The sequence below is a fragment of the Corapipo altera genome, unplaced genomic scaffold (assembly GCF_003945725.1).
Source record: "Corapipo altera isolate COAL_440 unplaced genomic scaffold, ASM394572v1 53, whole genome shotgun sequence".
Taxonomy (NCBI): Eukaryota; Metazoa; Chordata; class Aves; order Passeriformes; family Pipridae; genus Corapipo; species Corapipo altera.
In genome coordinates, this window is record NW_020884900.1 from 3,366,453 (window position 1) to 3,387,772 (window position 21,320).

The 21,320-nt window shown below is 45.4% G+C and overlaps 1 protein-coding gene across 5 annotated transcripts; it reads left to right on the top strand.

The window, feature by feature from the left end:
- Positions 1 to 8,719: 8,719 nt before the first annotated feature.
- NCOA4 (nuclear receptor coactivator 4) lies at positions 8,720 to 21,320 on the top strand. 5 transcript variants are annotated; one of them, XM_027649432.1, is made up of 11 exons: positions 11,607 to 11,771; positions 13,655 to 13,738; positions 14,335 to 14,488; positions 14,942 to 15,082; positions 15,213 to 15,301; positions 15,814 to 15,922; positions 16,499 to 16,570; positions 17,205 to 17,351; positions 17,580 to 18,590; positions 18,901 to 18,990; positions 19,539 to 21,320. In XM_027649432.1, exons 3-11 carry the CDS (start codon positions 14,348 to 14,350, stop codon positions 19,542 to 19,544), a joined length of 1,806 nt encoding a protein of 601 aa, XP_027505233.1. In that variant the 5' UTR covers positions 11,607 to 11,771; positions 13,655 to 13,738; positions 14,335 to 14,347; the 3' UTR covers positions 19,545 to 21,320. The 5 variants fall into 5 exon arrangements, with proteins under 5 accessions (XP_027505235.1, XP_027505232.1, XP_027505233.1 ...); XM_027649434.1 differs by lacking the exons at positions 11,607 to 11,771; positions 13,655 to 13,738 and adding an exon at positions 8,720 to 8,767; XM_027649431.1 differs by lacking the exons at positions 11,607 to 11,771; positions 13,655 to 13,738 and adding an exon at positions 8,736 to 8,792.

Sequence of the window (21,320 nt, forward strand, 5' to 3'; positions counted from 1 at the left end):
CTCATACTGGATTTATAACTGAGTGGGTCAATGCTGAACACAGATGCTTATCGAGCCAAGGTGAAATCAGGGTGTATTATTTTCTTGAGCCCATTTGAAAACCAGTTTGCACTGGATCATGTTGCCTCAGCTCCCCAGCCTGAATGCTGAGGTACCAGTTACAGCTGAGGAAATTGGGATTGCCTTTCCCTGGAATCCTCAGCGAGGGCTGCACTGACACACTGGGTGCTCTAACCATTTTGCCTCAGTACTCCTTGTTTCCCTTAATATATGGGAACAGCCATAGCTAATGCAGTGGTTTGGATGTGTTATGTTGTCCCTACACACTAACTAATGTCTCTAGAAGGAATTCATTGTATATGATACTTGAGGCTGAGAGACTGATAGTGGGCTGAGATGCTTAGCTCAGTGGCTCTGCACAGGTTGAAGGGAATTGATACTAATATCAGTATGCTGAAGGCATTAGAATAATTCATTTCACTCTGAATTATTATTTATTGTTACCATTCCTAGAGGAGAGACCAAAACCTGTCAGACATTTGACACTATTATCATTGCACAGTTGCTATTTGAGATAATCTTTGACTGTGGGGTTAAATACTGAAATAGAGGATATTGTCTCAATGTTTTAAATAAAACCTCCCATAGTTAAATCGATTTTTAAAAAACAACAAACTACTAAAAAGTTGCTTTGTCATTGTCGTATCAGTCACTTTTAAAATCACTGTACTTATTGTTTGGTCCTCTCCTGACAATGTGCGTTTGTTCTGAGAAGCAGATTTCTAGAGCTGTGTGTGTGACAGGTTGCTTGATGTCTGGGAATCCAGTGGAAAGGCCACCTAACCAAATTCACTCCAGGCCCAGTAACATGGCTGCCCCCATAACAAACTCCCCAGCGATTCCTGCTGCCCCCGGGGCGATGAGGAGGCAGCAGCTGGATGGGGATGTGCTCCTGAGGGGCTCTCTGAAGGCTGGCAGCCTGTGACAGGGGTGATGTGGGCTCTCTCTCACTCCCAGTTCACTCTGTGGTGTCTGCAGACCACTTAGATTTGGGCTCCTGCTGCTGGAAGAGCCCTGGATCCTGAGCTGGTTCTGTTAAGGATGGCTGCAGAGCCCTCGCTTTAGACACAAGTTTTGCTGGGGTAACCCCTGCTCTAGAGAAAGCTTATCTTCCTTCCAGGTGTAGCTTAAAGAAGTTTGTGCTGTAGGGCTGAGCCAAAAGGCCCCACGGAGCAACACTGCTCCATGCCCATGGTCCTCTGAGACAGGGCAAGTGGGAGGAGGCAAAAGCAGTCAGCTGTTACCTACCCAAATGTAGCCAAGATGTTCTAGGGAAAAAGAGCATGCCCTCTGTACGGACAGGGGAATGTATTTCTTCCTGATCACTTCTCTGCTTATAGCCAGTAAGAAATAATGACAGGCTGGACTAATTGCATTATTGGATAGAAATTCAGTCTTTTAAATCCAAAGCAGTAAGGACCTGTCTGGAGATGTGCTGAGGCAAGAGGCCTTCTGGAGGGATGTTACCCCTGTTAAAGATGGAATAAGAAAAACAGTGTAACTTTGCTCAGAAAAAGTAAGGTGTGGTGAGGTTGGGTTAGAGCAGAAGCTCAGAATGGAGACAAGACTGAGGAACCCCAGCTCCATACAGGGAGCAGGGCCAGGTGCCCTCCAAACACTCCTGCTGCCCCCTCTTTCAGGAGCTTTTCCAACTGTGAAATTGCAATGTTAATACTTCATTGCCATCTGTTCCTTTCAGGCATGTTGAGGTGATTAATTTGTCTTCCTAAGCCCCTTGAAAATGAAAGCAGTCTATTAGTGCTAAGTAATACTGTTAATTGACCAGAGAGAAAGAGGCAGCATGTGGGTTTATGAGCTGGAAATAAATAATTCTAATCAACTTCCACAGTATCAGTTAAATAACTTAGTGGAACTTGCTGCGTCAGCCACTCATCTTTCCCTTCCAGAGGACTTTAGGGCTCTGAGATTGATTCCTAAGTTTTGTTTCTTTTTTCTCCATTCAGATCTGTGGATCTGAAATTAAGAACACAATGTGCCTATTGATCTTCTTTCCAAAGCCTTGTTATTTACTCAGGTCACAAGATCCAGCTGACCCTCAGCAAAAAAAAAGAGGAATCTGATGCCTATGCACAGCCTGTGCACAGAGCCTTGGGCTGCTTGAGTCTGCAAGTACATCGTGTCCACAAATACTTCCTGCCTGTTGAGGGAGGGAGCTGTGGTGCTTTCTACTGGTGCTACAGTCTGGGTCATCCCACTCCCCTGCCCCTCTACAAGGGGGAGCTCAATATAAAAATGGGTGTGCTCTACTTTCCACCTCTGCCAGCCAGAATGAGCCTGTCATTTTCTGTGGGGCAGCACTCCTGCCCCAGGCAAAACCAGTACTGTGGAGTTGTTTTTCCTCCTGGAGCTCCTTCATCAGACTAAGCACACAGTCACTTGTGGCTTTTACTACCAGTCTGCATCAGTGAAGGGAATGGTGCATATCCTTTGCCATGGTCATTTGGATGTCCAGCTTCCACGTTTCTTGAGCTGTAGAAGTGCTGAGTCTTGAGCTGACAGCCATCACATGTACCAGGGCCCATGTGTTCAGATAGCAGAGTACTAAGCTGTAGCTTGTAAGTCCTTAGAAGCATTAATCCTTTCTAAGATGTGACCTAAACAGATGTCATCTGTCTTATTATCAGGCTTTCAGTATACTACAGGCTATACCACTCAGATGATGGGAAGGAAGCTTAGAAAACAAAGGGGAGAAACATAAGCAAAGAAATGGTGCTGCAAGCTTCCATCCATCCTGTTCCAGCCACCTCTTGCTCTCCTCTGGGCACAAAAGACAGCTCCAGCAACAACAGTGTCACAGGTGTGGTGAAGGGGAGATTTTTTTCCCCTGTGGTGTTCAAGGTAGTGGAACATAAGGAATCTGGGTCATGTGCCCTGGTGAACTGCTGCTGGCCAGGATTACATCTCTGAGCTCCACCTGGCGCACAGCCTGGCAGGACACACCCACTCCTCCTCCCCTGCATCTTTGGGTCCCTGCTCACCTCCTACAATTTTAATGTAAAGCACAGATGGGGTCAGAATCTGGGGGGTAGTGAACCTTGCCCAAATAGCCTTTTGTTTGTGCTTTCCAACACACACCTGCTGACAGGCAGCTCTTCGTAGTGCAGGAAGCACACAGCTATCCAGGCCTGGGTGCCTTTACCTGACCTGTGATGTACTGCCCTGGCAGCAGCAGCTGCTGGAGCTGGAGTTTCTGGTCCTTCCCCTGACACAGGCACTACACCCTCAGTGACCAGACATGCAGAAAAAGTCAGGCCTTTCACCTCCTCTGGTGGCTTTTTGCAATGGTTATAGGTAATTTGCTTGCCCTGCCTCTGGTGCTATTGCAGGGGAAACTGCTTTGCCCCTGCTTGAAACTGAGCAGAAATTCCTGCATGTAGGTAAGTAAATGCTATTTTGTGTTCACATTGTCTGAAAAATCCTGCAAATGCCATTGTCTCAGAGGATCCAAGTTTAGGAAAGCCTACCTGTTAATTTGAATTCATGGTATGATGGGTTATATTTCTTCCTTGTTTTTGTAGTGATCTGCATTTGCTAAATTTCACACTTTTTTCAGCACCAACCTCACTCTAACAGTAGAATTACGGGTTAATTTAGTCTTGTGCTGCTGTAGCTGCTTCCTTAAAGAGGATCTTGAGAAAAGATGAGACAAGTGTTTCTGAGGAAATACCCCAAGTGTTCTGATTGTGTGATGTCTGTTGTTCAACAATCTACTTTTCCACTCAAATGAGAGTAATCCCTGGAGCTGTTACACAGCCCTCATACTTTAAGCCTGCACTGAGTCCCTTCCTGCTCCAATTTTGACTGGAATATATGTGTGTGTGTGTGTGTGTGTGTATATATGGGGGGGAGGTTCAAAATGTTTAGTGGCCAAAATCACGCTGCTGTTTCACTTAAGGCTCAGTCTATATTTGTGATAGGAAAAGTTTCCTGCAGTGGGTTGAAGCTTTATAAAAATGGTTTTAGGTTAGTTAAAATTGTTTATACACTGTTTACATGCTTCCTTCCTTCTAGTGTAAGCCCTTTGGTGCTGTGCCTGACCACTGATGCTACGACCTCGCCTGGGGCTGCAAAAAGTGGGGACTTGCATCTTCTCTGCTTTCACCTCCCTGGAGGCCCTTCCCTCGTGTTCAAAAACAGGTGTTTGTGGGGCCAGCACCCCACTTGAGTCACCAGGCCTGGGCCTTCCCCATGCATTTTCTTCTCATTAATTTATTATTTACAGTTTTTGTTACTTTTGCCCTAGAAAAATGGAATAGCTGGGTATTATATGCCTTTGTATGAAATAAAGTACTTTCCTCTATTGTGATGCTAAATTTGGAGGTTCCCACCCTATGTCACACAGCAGCTCTTTCCTGTACTGCTTTTCCACCTTTCAAGCATCACAGAAGCCAACTGTCTTTTGTTGAAGGTGGCTTATAATAATCTCTCCTAGTTTAAGCTCGCCTCCTCAACCCTGAAAATTTGGCCAGTGAGCTCTACACTTGCATGGCAAACTTTTCCCCTGATGTTCTGATTTCTTAAATTTACAGCATTTTTAATACCCCAAGTGTGCCAGGCAGTAATTCAAGAATTGACTGTGTGGTGCATGTGGAACATGACTAAGGATTTCTGTTTGATACTTATCTCCTTCCTCAATATTTGAAGTTGTAGGAGCCACCAAGTCTAGGATCGATGAATGACTGTTGGGGTGTGACTTTGCTTATTGAATGTATTTCTTTGTGTATTGGAGACTGGCCAGCAAACACCACAGGGAGAATTACATCAGGTACTGAAGCAAAGCCCCACTCCTGGCCTTGACAGGAGTGCATACCTCATTAAAGGTATGCACCGTCTTTAAGACTATTTTTCAGTGACATGAACATCACTGTCATGGCAGAGGTTGATGATGAAGTCATTAACACACGTATTGACAAATAACACTTTGTACTGCCACATTTTTGCATAGCTGCTGAGCCATTCCTGCTGTCACTGAAGATGTGATGGAGCCTGTTGTAACCTACAAAGCACATATGGGCATTCCTCTCATTTGTAAAGCACATGTGAGTTGCAATACCTATCCATCATACCTGAACCCTGTGTGCCTTCCCCTTCATAGGTGGGAAGACATTTAATTTTTGGCCATCAAAGAATCTCCCGTTTCTGCAAAAGGATATGTGTAGATGTAGTGGTTGCTGTTTCAGATGCATCTACCAGCTGAAACTTTGGAGGGTTTCTTGAGGGAAAAATTAATAACAAAAGAAGCAGAAAAAAAAAGGGTGAGCATTAAAATGGCTACACATGTAGTTTTGTTTCCAAGGACATGTGGGATTCCTGGGAAAACCTACTTGCATAGGTATCTATCACACAAAAGATGCTGTGCAGGCAAACATCTGGATGTTTGGGTATGTGCTCACCAACGTGTCTGTGCATAGGGTATGGAGTCCTAATACCTGCATGGCATACATGACGTGCTAGTACATAAATAAGGGTATTTCACTCCAATTGCTGGTAACTGCACTGGCACAAGAAAAATCATTTCTGTTATCACAAGTTAATCTGTTCCTTTTGTCTGTTGCTTTGCTCAGGAATTACACTTATTTGGTTAAAACTTCTGCTATTTTTTGCATTGATAGGTTTGAGCCATAACAGGTAAGAGATTTGTTCTCATCTGTGGCAGGACACTAATTCACAAACACTGAGTTCTCATTGGTACCCACTGCTTCAGGAAGTAAGTTCTGCCTTTGGTTTGACTGCCCAGAGAAGCTACAGAAAACCTTTCTGAGAACCTCTTTAAATGAAAGATGATTGTGGAGTTAGGTGTAGTCTGTACTTCTGTTTGATGTGAAGTGGGACAGATGAATAGATAGTAATCAAAAAGTTTGCAGAAATGAGAAATCCCTAAACTAGAGAAAGGAAGAAGGCTGTGTGTGGTGTGCAGGAAAGGGTTGTTAAAACATGTTAGCAGTCTATATATGGAACCGTTTGTGTGGGAGTTCAAAAACATTTCGTTTCTCTCTGGTACTGAGGTAGCTCGACACAAAAAGCAAAGATTCAATGTGAGTAAATACAGCAGAGAGCTTTGCAAGTCCCTTGCAGGGCAGTGAAGCCTCGGCCTTCAGCACGGCAGACGGCTCCGAGCCGCTCCTCGGGCGGGCCGGCGGCTGCGGGGTCGGGCTGCGGCCACGGGCAGGATGAGCTCCGGGGGAAGGCTGGGGACGGATCTGGCGCTCAGCTGTGGGACTGAGTGCCAAGTCACAGCCTGCCTGGAAGGGGACCAAGGACAGACGTCAGCGAGGATACGTGGGAGGGAGAGCCGTGCACCCGCGCTGGCAGGGACAAAGGGAAAAGAGCTCCCTTCCAGCAACAGAGCTCGGGAGGAAACCGGCGATTCCTCCGGGAGCTGTGTGAGGTTCCCTGACGCCTGCAGTGGCGACTCTTCTAGAATTTCATAGTCCAGCTTGGGGCTGTGGCTGCTCCTGACAGGAGCAGCCGTCAGTTTGTTAGTCTGCCTTGGCATTTGGCTTCACCTCCAGCTGTGCCGTTCTTGCTGTGCCACTGTCCCTGTGCTGCACTTCTTTATCTCCCCTCCACGAGGCAGGGATGGACTGCTGAACTGTGTGGTAGCATTGTAGAACAGGGAAATTACATTATGGGGCATTAAACAGAGAAGTTAACACAGCTGATTCTCCTTAACTAAATTATTGCAGTAACTGAAAGAGGAACGGTCTAAACAGAAACCAGAAATATTATCTAAACACCATAAAAATTCCTGTAAAATCATCAAACCAGAGAACATTCTTTAAGTTCCTTGTGGTTTGGGTGGTGCACAGTAGTACAGTTTGGCAGGCCAAAGGACTGCAGGAAAAGCTTGCACTTCTCTTTCAAGGATCCTGTTTCCTGGGGTTGTGGAGGGTTGAATCTCTCCCTGCTCTTCATTTTCACACTGTAGCCAAGCAAGGAAGAACTTGGAGTGTGCAAAGGGGGTCACTGAGCACTTTTGCAGAATCAAGGAAAGATGGGCTTTACACTGCAGGACTACAGGCAGGATTCCCATTTGGCAAGAAATAGCACTGAATTTTGGGTAGAGGAGTGCATAACACAGTGTCATACACTTCTGATGGGAAAAGCTGCTGGCTTTTATTCTCATTAACTATTTCTGATGTGTATGTAGATCCCTTTTATGCATCCAAAATGCTTCTCTTCGTGCTCTGATTGGAAGATGACTGCCAACACAGTGCTGAGGAACTGCCCAGTACATCTCCATCTTCACTGCTGTTTGAACATAAGCAGATCATCTTGTATATTTTCCCATAAAACTGCAACTCTTACCCAACCCTTTGCCCCTATTTTAACATGCCACCAATTCATCCTTTGCTCAGGCTAATGTAATTTTAAATTTCTTTTTATGCTGATTATGCTATGCAGCTTTGGGTAAAAAGGCACATCTGGTGTGGCACAGGATATGGCTGAGGGAGGAACAGCATGTACTGCCATCAATGGTGGGAGGAAAGAGACCATTAAAATGTGCATATGGTTCCTTGACATCCTTTAAGGGCGAGATGGAAGATGTATCCAACAGGCAAATCCTCCTAGGAAGGCATAACCTTAACCACAATGAATCCACACAGAGTGTACCACATGAAGGAGCTGCAGAGTGGTTCCACAAAAAGCACTCAAACCACCTGGATTATGGGATGGCCTTGGTGAAGCCCATGGAAGGCATGCCAGCAAACCACTTTGTCTGTTCTCCCTGCCTACCCAGGAGAGGCTGCTCTCTTTCCTCGGGCCAGTCACACTGTGTAACTGGATGGTGTACACAACAGGTGTATGAGCACTGCTGGTTTTCCAAGGTCAGGCAAGGTTGGTATTATTTTTCCTCTCAAATCCAAATACACAGAGGACGATTATATAACACATCCTGTGTCTCCTTCGTGTTTAGACAAGGAAGCCAAATACCTGAAACACAGGTTCCTAGGATTAACATCATATCTGGGTCTGGGCGTCTGACTTCCACTTAGGTCAGCACTAAATTACTTGCACTGGTAACCACGAGTAAGGTCCTGTTCAAAAGAACGGGCTCCTTGGTCCGTGCCCAGGGGAGGAAATGTGTGGGAAATGGTGACTCGGGTACCACATGCACTCAGAGCTGCACAGACACTCAGATTTCCATCTGAAGCCCTTTCCAGTTGAAGCGTTTTCCTTTTGAAGCCCCCGTGCACTCTCTGTCGGGCTCTCAGCGCTGTGCAAACACCCGCACAAGGCAGCGCTTGGCGATCGCGCTCTGGAGCACGGGCAGCACCAGTGCTCCCTGCCCGGGCAGTAGCTGGGTGCTTTTCTCAGCTGGCAGTACTGGGAATCGTCCTGCTGTGCTTCACGCCGGGAGGGAAAAGGCAAACCCAAGAACTGTGCTGTGTGAGGCCAAACCAAGCCGCGCACCTTGGGAATTTCCCAGCGCCCACTAGAAAGACCCAGGCCACCCAGATCCATTCTGTCCTTGGGGGACCCACCGTGCCGGGTCGGATGCCATTCCCGGTGCTTTGGATGTCATTCCCGGTGTCTGTGCGGAGAAACCCCTCTCCCCTCTCCCCCTCCCCGCTGCCCCGCCGCCGCTCCGCCGGGCCGGCAGGGGGCGCTGGCGCGCAAGGGGACGGCGCTCTCGCGAGAGCGCGCGGCGGTGTCGCGTGCCGGCGGAGGGCGGACGGGGCTGGTGAGGGAGCGGCGCGCGGGCCGCGGTGAGGGGCGGACGGGGGAGCGGGAGGGGGGGATCCGCGCGGGATCCCGCCGGGAGTCCCGACGGGAATGCCGGGAGGGATCCAGTGGGGAATCCCGAGCGGGATCCCGTGCCGCGCAGCGGGAAGCGCGCGGTCGGGCCGGCCTGGCGCGGGCCGGCCGGTCGGGAAATGGGCGGAGGGCGGACGTGGAACACGAAAGACGCGGGGGTTTTGTGCTGGTCTCGCTTTCCCTTCGTGCCCCCGAGGGAGTGTGCTGCAGGCGCTCCTAAGGTCACTGCTTTCATCGCGAAGCCAAAATCTTCTGTGAGCGGCGGCGCTCCTGGGAGGTTACATAAGCACTGGTGTCCCGAATGGCGGGGCTGTCCCGCGCCGGCGCTGGAAGTTTGTCAGACCCGTGTTGCTCGGTGCCTGGTAGCTGGTGTGGGCCAGAGCTCCCAGAGGGGCTGCTGTGCGTTCTTTCGGCTTTAACCTCGGTGTTCGTGGGTGACATTAACGGGAAAAGCTGAGAGAGCAACGAGGTTGCCCTCCTCGGGGGTTTGGGTAAGGTGTGCAGTCACGGCAGGGTTTTTCCCTGGCAGTCGTGTGAAAACCGCTGTGAACCACGCTGCAAATGCACAGCGTTGGAGGGATGGATGTGCTGAGAGCGTGGCAGTGCTATCTCTGAGGCCATATGCCTCAGGCAGAGCCAGGGATTTGTCACTTGTTTTCCAAGGGTTTTTAAATGCAAAAGCCTGGAAGACAGTTGTGTTGAAATGTGCAATCTCTGTTAAGATAACAGTTTGTCTTTCCCACTCTGGGACATATACTTTGGTATTGTCAGTAATTACAGCATAGAGATTTCAGGCCTTCATTTTCAGATACTTTGTGATTTCACTTGTGTGCTGTGCATAAAACGTATATTTACAATAGATGGGATTAAATGGTGACCAGACTTCTCGTCTCAGCTGCACTGGCGACTTGTAACTCTACAGAGCCCAACTCTTGTGAGGGTGTCTGTACCAGTGCTTTGTGCAATGACTGTGCTCTTCTGGGGCTAAAACAGGCTGAAAAGGTGTTCAGGTCTGTGGCACAGATCATACACTGTGCAGGAGGTAAAAACTAACTGAATTTTAGAGAATGTATTACCTGAAACATTTATTACTATTCCTTAAGGTGTTAATTTCACTTTCTCTCTTACTCACAACTGCCAGGGGTCATTTTTTTTCCTTCATGTGGCTTGTAACTTATACAGTAGGGTGGTACCTACTTGTTTTGGGGGAAAATAATCCCCCCAGCAGGAGCTCCACACAGATCCTGACGCGTGATGCTGATGCTGTACTGTACAAAATGCTTGTTGTGCTTGGAATCAAATGGAAATTTCTGAGACTCAGCTCGTGTACTTACAGCACTTCACTCCCTGACCACAACTCCCACGTACCTAATTTGGGACAGTTACTTAAAAGGAACTACTGTTTTTTGGTGGGGTAAGAGTGAAATCCTTGGGGATTTCAGTTCAAACAAGCCAGTGGGTTTAAAACCACATGAAGTCAGGTCAGACAGGGCTTTGGAGCAGCCTTGTCCAGCTGATTGGAAGAAATCATTCCACATTTATAAACAGAGCCTGTTTGATGTGAGGATTCGTTCCCTTCAGAAGTTTTTTCCCAGTTCATCTCTTTTTGAGGTGATTCCACACTCATTTGCAGTGGAAAACAATGCTCTTCCCAAGGGCAGCGGGGATGGTTGTGCTGAAAGTGAAAAGCTGGTAAAACCAGTTTCCTGCTGACCTATTTGCAGCCTGTGCAGGCAAGGCAGGGTTATCCCGTCCTCCTCTGCTCCCCAGCCACCAGATACTTAATTAAAAGCTAAATTTTTGTCCATCAGTTTCTGACCTACAAGTAAAGTAAAAGACAAATATGGGAAGTAACACCTCAGGAGTGGAGGGCAAGCAGCCAGGGAGGTTGCACAGAGCACCAGGAGAAGTAATACTGTGACCAGGATTTGGCTCCAGGGTCTTTGTGATGACAGCTCTAGCAAGCCAAAAATCTTCCTGCAAGAACTGGTAGTTATTTTATGATTAGGAACAATAATATCACCTTCCTGCCTCATTCAGGCACTATTTTTGGTTTCGTGGCTGTAATATTTTGACTGATTCTGTACTGGCAAGTACATGTGTGTGGCCCATCCCTGGGAGTGTTCAAGGCCAGGCTGGATGGGGCGCTGAGCAGCCTGGTCCAGTGAGAGGTGTCCGTGCCCATGGCAGAGGGGTTGGAACTGGATGATCTGCAAGGCCCTTTCCAACCCAGGCTGTCCTGTGTGCTTTCCTCGGCTGTGTGGAATTGTGGACGCAGGAGTGGATGTGACAATAACTGTGTGCGTGTGAGAGTGTCATTGTGGTCCTTCCAGGAGCTAACTGCACCCAAGCGATCTATTGTCCCTGTTTCTGGCAGTGCCAGGCGCAGTGCTGGGTGGGGATCCTCGCTGCTGGGCTGTGCATGGCCGGGGCGGACGGGAGGTTGAACTGTGCCGGCCAGCAGCCCTTGAGCCTTGGGGGCTGGGTTTGCTTTGTTGCGTTTCTTGTGTGGAGAAGTCACATTGCCACACTCCTGAACTTGCAACGAACAGCGGGATTTGTTGCAAAACGTTGTGGTTTCGCGGTTTGAGCTGCCGGTGGGACGCTCGGAGGCCCTGGGTGTTCAGGCTGAGCGGAGCAGGGCCGGTGTTGGGTCCGGCCCGGTCCCTCCCCGGCGCTGCCGACGTGCGGCTCGGGCGGGCGCGGTGCCCGGGGCGGGGCGCGGGCTGGGCCACCCCGATAAGGGCTCGGGGCCGGGGCGGGGCCCGTCCGCTCCAGCCAGCGGGGCTCTGGAGCGGAATCCGCAGCGGGAGCAGTCGCGCGTGACCGCCCGAGAGCGTTCCCGAGGCCGAGCCTCTGCGGAGCGGGGGCTGGGAATGGGAGCGGCGTGATAAACAGGACGCTGAGGGATTGCTTCCTGCGCTCGGAAAGTAAGTGCGAGCTCGGCTGGTGGGGGGTGTGCATCCCGTGAGTCACGTACCCCTGGAGGGGACCCCCGTGTGCTTGGAAACAGATGGCACGGAAATTGCCAAAAAAGGTGACTGTGTTGCAGCCACGTGTCCTCTTGCAGAAGTAATTGTGTTTTGTTACTGTTGAGCTGAAGTGTATGATCCCGGTAGTGTCAGAGCATGGGAAATGAAAACGGCTTTAACTCCCAGTGCTATTGGGGGGTAACTGGAAAACGAGGTGGTTACCCCCACTTAGTTTTGTTAGAGGCTTGTGGAAATTGAAAAGAAGGGTGGATTGGCTCTAATCCTCAGCTGTCATGTGAGTTTTACTGCCTAATTTTTGACAAAGCATGAGAACAGCCATTTTAAGAGGAGTTGGCTGGCTGGAGGAAGGCAGCATTCATTCTCTCTGTACACATTTTGGAGAGAGTCTCGTGCAATCAAATGAAAAAACAGAAAAGCAATAAACAGTAGTTTAAGAAATCATTAGAGAAGCATGTATAAGCTTCTTAATTTTGACTGTACCAGTATGAAGTTGCTAATGCAGAGTATGAAAAAGTAGCATTTCTTCAGGCACTGAGCTCAATTCCCTCATGTAAATCCAGAAAACACATACTTGGTAACACAGCATTCTTTGGGCTTGGTATTTGTACGTACAGAGCTTAAAATAATTTTCACAGAAGTTGTAAGTACATTATCTGCCATGTGAGCAAATATGGCAGTTATATTTAGCCTTTCAGACTTTGACTGGGTTGTTATGTAAGAATATAATAAAGGAAATAACAAACAATATGATTATTTTGTTGTTTACTTGTGAGTATAGGATAGGTTTTAATGTATCTAATGCCCTTGTTTCCTTGGCTGGGTGTATTGCTGCCTTTGCATAAACATTTGTTAGATTACATTTGAGAACTAGGGCTCCCAGTTACATTTTCCTGTAGGTTGTACATGAGAGTTGACAAGCAAGATAAAGTCTAAGGACAGTTGTGAGGAGAAAGATTACCTTTTACTGAACATTGCTAGCATGGTGAAGATCTTGAAACCTTACAGAGTTATATATTGCACCTGTGAATGTGCAAATACAGGGACAAAACCAGAATTTATAGTGCAGCATGGGGAATGATGTATTTTTGATTTCTGCACCCTGTCTAATTTGGTGTAGAATAGCATAAGCTTCAAAAATACATTCAAGTTCACTTCTGAAGTTGTGCTCTGCACTTCCTAGAAGATGAGATGTTATGGTGAGGATGGGACTGAGTTGTGTGCAGGGTCTTTGGGTAGCTCCTGTGCCTGCTCCATGTCTCATGTCTGGGGGCAGGAGAAAGAAGAAGCCCGTGGTGTTGAGGGAACCAAGGGAGATGCAGCCTCTGCTCCTGCCCCACAGCAAACCTTGCTTTTTCTGTCAGCTTCCATGTGCAAGCCACTCCCAGCCCTCTGCTCTCTGAAACACACATATCTGTCTGGTGGGTCTTTGCTGTAGAAGGATTTTTGGGTTGCAGTGGGGCTTGGAAAGTGCAGCTGAAGTAGCTGCTCAGTAACACAAGCTCCGTGGTCGTCTTATCGTATTCAAAACACTCTTTTCAGTTCCCTCCAGAGGAGTGGTAAAATCTGTGACATTTTAGATGGGCATGTGTACACTTCAGTTAGTTCTGCTGGGAATTCCATAGCTGTCATTGCTGAGGACTTGTTTTAAATAGAACCTTTACTGTGAATGTTTCATTAGTGCTTCAGGAATCCCATGGTTGGGATTGAGGAGAGTTGAAACTCTTCAGTAATGAAACACCACTGCTTAGAAAAAATGCTTACAATGATCTTTCCCATTTTTTAAAAAAAAACCCATACTATCTTTTCCCCTTTACTTGCAGAATCCTTACCAGTCTGACTTCAGCAGAAATTTTGTGTCTGAGCCCCTTTTACTTGAGGCTGTGCTGAAGCTACAGTAACTTGAAGTAAGTTGCTGCTGCTGTGACCAGGACAAAAATATCGGGAGCTGCCCTAAATTTTGGCCTTTGCAGCTTAGTAAAGAGTGATCTGTGGAGCAATACTTGTGTGTTCAGTTCATGGAGCTGTATTGGAATTTTCTGATTTATGGGAGCCAGTTCATTTGCCTGCAGCTGAAAAAGGGGTGACTGAAACATTTCCTGCCCCTGGCTGGGCCATTCTCCCCCAGCTCTGGGATTGCTGTGGAACCCTCCCTGAATCAGCCCCTCAGCTCTGGAGTTCTGCTGGCAAGACATAAAGGCCAGAGCAAGGTGACTGGGAGGGGAGGATTGCCCAAGCTCCTGTGGTTGAAGCTGTTGTTAAATATCTGTGGGTTTTCCTGCAGTTGTGCAAATTCCGTGGGCCGAGGTGTTAGAGAGGCCATTGTTGCTCCTGGAGAAAGCTTTTTCTGTGTCTGGAAAACTTCCATCCATGCAGGGTCTTGGAGTTTTTTTGTTCACCTTTATAGTGAAGTTGAGCAGATGGCTCTTCATATGATGCCCTTCCTCTTCCATTAAAAGAGGAATAGAAACTATTAAGAAATTGTTTTTCCACTGTGTTTTAGGAACACTTCAAGAATGAGTCCACCACAAGATAGAAATAGAAATTCCTGCAGCAGTGAGACTCTGGCAAAGTGCTTTCAAGCAAAGAAGGACTTGGAAACAGCTATATCTGGAATTGTCAAAGCTGAACAGCAGATTAAGGAGAACTGGCGGGAGGTAATTTTAAATTATTTTTAAAAAATATTTTAATAACTAACATTACTGTAATGACAGTTTGTTATTCCAGAGTACTTACTGTTGTCTTGATGATCTGAAATTTCCCTAGAGACTTGCAAGCATGTTGCTGTGTCATTTGGTCATGCTGTTGATAAATTCCTGTATTAAAAGCTTAGGCATGCAGAGTTTCCTAAAGCTGTTGGTTGAAACATTAGAATAGAGAGATATTGGAAGTATCACTGTTCTTTTTTGCTTCTCTAAAGGTAGCTTTGGAACTTTTACTAACCTGAGTTTTGTGGCGCTGTGGATGACTGTGGTTAGTTTTTGAGAAATAAGTTGCTCCAGCAGTACTTGTCACCTACCTGTGACAAACAGCATCTTGTCATCAGCGCAGCACATGTTTGTTGACCCTGTTTGGCAGATGTTCTAGAAGTGGTGGGTGTTGCCTTGCAGGTCAAAGCGAAGATCCACAGCCACATCAGCCGGCACCTGGAATGCCTGCGCAGCCGCGAGGTCTGGCTCTTCGAGCAGGTGGATCTCATCCAGCAGCTCAAGGAGGAGGCCTTGCAGCAGCAGGCACAGCAGCTCTACTGGGTAAGGCTTGGAAAGTGCCTTGTGGTCACGTGTTGCACTGGATTTTTGAGGGAACTTTGTCCTTGAAAGTGTTTCCTCAATTCTAATCCTAGAAGCTGAAACAATAATGTGTGTTTTGTCTTCCGTGCAGTATTTGGGACAGTTCAATTGCCTTATTCATCAGCTGGAACGCTCCTATAGCAATGAACTAGCAAACCAGATCTCAGTGTGCCTGGAGAGGTAAATATATTTTATTTATATTTTATCAACACAGTTGGTTTTATTTGGATTTATGAATTTAGTCTGATTTTTTTTTTTTTTAAATTTTAATAGAGCTAATAATAGATCTCACTCACTATTACTACATTTTTTAATGGTTCCTAGAAATAAGATACTTGAAGCAGTCTGAGATGATTCCTCTCATGTTTGGTTTTTTTTTTAATCTTAGATTGAAAAACAGGACTATAACAAGCAGGGAGGTACTCATTTGTGCAGATTATTTCAAATATTAGTTGATGATGGCAACTGAAATAAGGAGATGAAACTCGTGTTTTGCTGGCTATTTATTCTGTTCTGTGGTTTATGGATAGGCATCTCTTTCTTTTATGAAAGTAATAATTTTTTTTTTACCTAATTAGTACCAAGTCAGCTAGGAAGCCTTTGTATGAAATAATGGAGTGACTTCCAAAACAGGACAGCAGAAGAAAACTGTAATTTTTTTCCTTTCAGTAACTGTTGTCTTACTCTTTCAGACTGGAAGGTCTTACACTTAAACCAGAAGAGTCTTCCATCCTGAATTTTGAGGCTGACACCTCTTACCTTCGCCAGGCTATTACCTCATTTGGTTCCATTAAAACAATGGTAAGCACCAAGACTTCCCTGGGTTGGAATATTTGCCTCGAAAAGTAGTGGGATAAATTCCAAGATAGTTCTACTAGTTACAGCTTGAATGGAACCTGTGCATGAGTCATATGGTTTTAGCTGTATAATTAACTGTTGCATGTAGTTCCCAGTTTCACTGAGTTTAGTTATCTGCTCATGTACGTGTTATTTTAGTATATTTTGACAGAGGCTGAGGGAATGACTGCTGTATTCCACCAACTGGAAATTAATGTTACAGTTTTCTTTAGACAGTAATAGTTAAAATGTTCAATTAACTAATAGTTAAAATTATCACTTTCTGTGATAATAGTGTTTTGGGATTCTTATATAAGCAGCATATTTCCCGTATTATTGGAGAAAATGCTCTTAAAGGAAGTGAACTGAAGGGAGTATTTTTTAGTAAATCTTTCTCCATTCTGTTTGTAAATGTTGAGAACATGGTTAGCCACAAAGCACTGACCAGTTGTAACTGCAGTTTACTTCTGCTTTATTGTAGAATTCATCCTTGAAACTGGACAAAATGGAGATTGAGATTAACTTTTACTTTTCTTTCAGCAAACCTCAGAGAGAGAGAATGCATCTCCCTGGTTCCCGGGGCAGAACTGTGCCCTGATGAACTGTGAGCAGGTAAGATTAGAACTTGTGTCTGTGTTTAATTGCATTAAAGGGAAGAGGAGAACTCAAGCACGTTTTGTGAGCTTGAGTAGCGACTTATGTTTGTTAAAGGTGCTCGAGTATTCAGTAACAGTGGCTGTGGTGAGCACCAGTGATCCGATGTTGTAGCTGCTCCAGGAACAGCCATGCAAGAACATATTATGAAAGGATATGTGGGGTGTGACTGTCAGTCAGCATTTTTTAATTGAATGTTGCTTGATGTTGTCAGGTCAGGACTTGGAACTATCCAATTCCTTTTAATGCAGAAATTCATTGAGAAATGTTATGTTGGGCTCTGCACCACGTCAGTGAAGGAGGGCAGCAAATCAGTAATGGGAATTGGGGCCAGGAGCAGGGTGGTGGCTGGGTTACACATCTCAGAGCTCTGTGTTTTAGACATTGTTTCTTCCCTTTCTTGCTCTCTGAAGAATCCGGGGTCACAAAACAATCAGTGCAGTGGCTTCAAGTCATACAGGCAATTGAAGATTTACTTTTTTTGTAAGGGACTGGTTTTTCTTTTGGTGCAGAAATACTGATGTATGTTGATGTTCACCATAGATTGCCTCAGCAATTAGACATTCTCATGACCAACAACATTGTTTCTCAGCAGAAGACACTGTGTGGCACAGTGAGTGCCTCCCTTGCAGACTGGCTGCTGGGAAGCAGACCCGTGGCTGCTCACCAGGCTCCGTATGTTCCCAGCACCAATCTTGAGGAATGGGTTACACAAAAATGTGTGTCAGAGCCCAGCCAGGTAAGCCTTTTGCACTTAACCTAGTTTTTAACAGAGGGGAAAGCAGAGTATCTGATAGCAGGCAGAATATGGTGGGAATTAAACCTTCTGTAATTCTCTTTATTCTGCTTCATGTTCAGCTAATCCTTTGGCACTTACTGTCTGGATGCTCCAAGCTGTAACTATGCAAACAGTTACTGAACTTTGTCTTTTAGTCTCAACAGATGTATTTCAATGTGTCTTTACTAGGATTTGAATTCTTCCAAAGTTTGTTATTCTGAACAAGCCTGGGGAAATCTGAAAGATTTGGAGAACTGGCTCCTGCAGAATCAGCAGTGTGATGTTGCTGGGAAGACAGACTCCCCTGGCCGCAAGGACTCCACCACTACTTCCAGTTCATCCTTTTCCACTATTGAAAAGGTGGAGGAACTGGAATACCTTGGACAAGAAGAGATGGACCTTTCTGACTGGCTGATTACTGCTGACACAGAAAATGGAAATACTGCTTCAGATGAGAAATGGAAGTGTGAGTTTAAACCTTTTAGGGAAGAATGCAATTTGAGTGATTGGCTCCTCAAAGCTGAAACATGTACCAGTTGTCGTGGCAGCCAGATCAAAAATGTGGAAATTGAGAACCTGGGAAATCTGAAGTGCCTGAATGAGCATCTTGATGGAAAGAAATCACCCACTACATCTCCTGTAAATGCTTGGCTTCTTCAACATCCCCAGGCCCCCTTTAAAGTGGAAGATGTGTGCAAAGCTAATGAGCTGTGTGCCAGCTTTTCAGAATGTGTGTGTGATGAAAACTGTGGAAAAGAGGCTCTTTGCAAATGGCTTCTGAAGAAGGATTGGAAGGATAAAAATGGAGTTCCAGTCAGCCAGAAAGATACACCAGACCCTGAGTATGAGAAGAGCAAGTCTGCTGCCAGTACCTGGCTGAACCCCACACAGCAGCTCACAGGGGAGCCCGTGAGTGCAGAGAAAGTGGATTATTCGGCAGAGATCGCAGAACCCTTGAAAGTATTGCTGGAAAGGCCTCTGACGAGCTGGCTGGCCAAGGCTGAGCACAGAGCAGAAAGCGCAGAAGAAAAGGCGAGTCGGGAAAAAGCAGACAAGAGTTTCAAGAGTCCTTTCCTAGACCTCCTGGCTCCATTCCACCTCCCCTTGAATGTGAACAGTTGGGTGTTGAGTTCAAATGACCTGGAAAATGCAAACCCGCCTCCAGCGGAAGATAAATGGCTTCTGCGCAAGAAAGCACAAGTGAGCATAAACTTGTTACTGCTCTGTCTTATGTGCTGGGTTTATTGTCTTTCTCTAATGACTTCTCTTCCAATTTCATAGCTCTTCTGGGTAATACTGAGTGACAGTTTTAGGTTTCTTAGCTCTTCTAATATTTTCATGATTATTAGTAACTTAACACAAAACAATGTTATACTAAATGAAGACAGTATTAATCTCAAAGACTCAGAAGTCAGTTTTGGTTTTGTTTTTGAACACTTAAGAGAATTTGAAGAGAAATCAGAATGTATTTGCGTTTGGGGATCAGTAATTAAGGTGACTTCTCTTTCAGGACTTTGGCCTTCCTACAGTTTGTGACCTTTTTGCCTGTATGAAACTCAGTGGAGATAACGAAAAGTGGCTGTATCGATCTCCTTTACAGGTAGGATGCACAGAGTGTGTTAGAACAGCTGAGCCTAAACATGACTTGGGGGTACAGAACACGGACACTGGCAACTAATGGTCATCTTCAGTTCTTTAAATGTAATGCTTAGCAGTGTTGTAATTTCCTCCCAATAGACCTTTTCAATAGCTTGGACCATTCTCCTTTGTCATTATTCCTCCTCTTTTGATAACAAGCCACAGAAGGAATGACTTATGTTCTTGTGTAAATCACTCAACTGATTGACACTTGGTCACTTGGATTGGAACTAAAATGTGCAATTAACGTGTACATTTCCAGGCAGTAATGTATTTACAACTGACATCACCTTTTTCCTTTCTGACAATAACTCTTTGTCATTGTTTTTGAAATTGATGAAAATAGTCCTTGGCAGGAGCACTTCAAACCCTAAAAGGCAAGATACTCATTCTAGGAGGAATTTTAGTATAATTTCCCCCCCCCCCCCAGGGTATCTTATACATGTTATTTCTGCCAAAGTGTTGCCTTCTATTTATCAAAGAGAGTAACCCCATTTTAAATTTGTTTAGATGTGAAGAACTGGAAGTGTCGAATCATCCCCTTCCTGCCATCAGTCGCACAGTGCTGAGTGACTGCAGCCAGCTGAGTTCTCGTGTTTTGTGTTCGGCCGTCTGCTTTTTCTTCTAAAATTATAACAAAAAGAAAGATTACTCATATAACAGAGTTATGGTGCAGAAGATGCCTTTTTGTTATGATTAATTCTGAAATGTAAACCCACTGAGCGTAAGCAATCTGATGCTATAGAGGTGTTGGCAAATTCCTGTCTGTTATGGGGATACAAGGATCTTCTTTCGTGGGTTGTCACTTGAAGTATGTTGAAGCCAGTGCAAGTATAAAGCAAAATCTTCCTGGTGCTGTGAAACGTCCACCTTTGGCAGTGACTTTGGAAGTGCTGCTGTTCCTTTCAGCTGCTACAACTTTGTCATGCATTGCATTCCAGCTTATGGGCATTGCAAGGTAACTTAGGCTGTATTGGGAAGCGATTTCTTTTATTGAGCAGTTGCCAACTTCGAAGGCTTCATTTGCATCTTGTATTGGTGCATCTCCCAGCTGCGTATGTGTAGTCCAGATTTTGAAAAGGACATAGATTTATGGGACCTGGCATGCAACAGGAGAATTGGTAACTTATTTTTAAATGAAAACTTTTCTTGCAAATTTTTGAGCCATTCAGGGAATATGGTAGGGTAGGGTGTTGATTTTCATTCACCAGGAGATCAGACCCTGCCTTGTCCCCAGCATTTAATAACTATTTGAATGTCACTGGAAAAGCTGTAAAATGGAATGTGTATGTTTCTTCAAGGTAATTCATAATGAGTTTTTATTGACTGAACCACTGCAAAGCAGGCATCTTAGCCATATAATATTTAAAGGTAATATTTGGGGAATCAGATGCCTTTCAGCAGATTGATGTTATGCTGTTTCATTGGGAAATACAAACTTGGCAAACTGTGTGGCTCCCACTGATGCAGTTTAAAGGTATTTAATCTGTGGATTTCCCTGTGATTATGCATGTGAAAGTGGGGTCCAGTAACTCACATCCTTATAGCTGTGGACATAATATGAGCAATACCTCTTCAGATGTTTAGCAGTTTGAGCCCATAGGAAAGAATGCAGAGATGTTAGACGGAAATATGGATCATGAAAAACCGAAGTTTTGTAGTTTCTGGTGTAGTTTCTATTCACTTAACAAAATGCTCTTTATGAAAATAGCCTCTCCTTCTGCAGCCTGCCTGGGAATGGAAGTTGAGTTCTTCACAACCCTGTAGAAAAGAAATTATTATCAAGATCTGACCTTGGTACCACTCTGCAGTGTGAACACATTCCTGTCTGATCGAACCTGTGCATTTGTTTAAAAATAAGTTTTTAGTCTGAGAAGGGGACACTGCACATCTGAAACCAGACCCTGAAAGGGCTTAACATCAGCAAACCACTTGAGGCTTTTGTACTTTCATAGCCAGGGCTTTCTGCTGGAGGCAGAAAGGTGTTTTGGAAGTCCACTGTCCCTTTCAAATGTGTCCTTGTTGCTGTATGGGAGGACTGCACTGTGACTACTCCAGTAATAGCCTGATGTGATTAGCAGTTGAATTTTATGAAGGTGATTGACGTGCAGCCCACCTCTTCTAATGAATTCCTTGTAGTTGTCATTGTGTGCTACTTTGTCAGTTCATTATGGGCCTTTAAAACTTGGGAGGTATGTATTCCTTTACTTACTCAACTGACTTGTTGTCACTAATTGATATTTATGTAAAACATTGATTAGTCTTTTCCATTAAAAAATAATTGCAACCAAA

Excerpts from the sequence above, each read along its gene's own strand:
- NCOA4 (XM_027649434.1), top strand. The coding sequence starts at position 14,348 with ATGAGTCCACCACAAGATAGAAATAGAAATTCCTGCAGCAGTGAGACT. Across the intron at positions 14,489-14,941 it reads TTAAGGAGAACTGGCGGGAG|GTCAAAGCGAAGATCCACAG; the intron begins GTAATTTTAAAT and ends GTTGCCTTGCAG. Across the intron at positions 15,083-15,212 it reads AGGCACAGCAGCTCTACTGG|TATTTGGGACAGTTCAATTG; the intron begins GTAAGGCTTGGA and ends TCTTCCGTGCAG.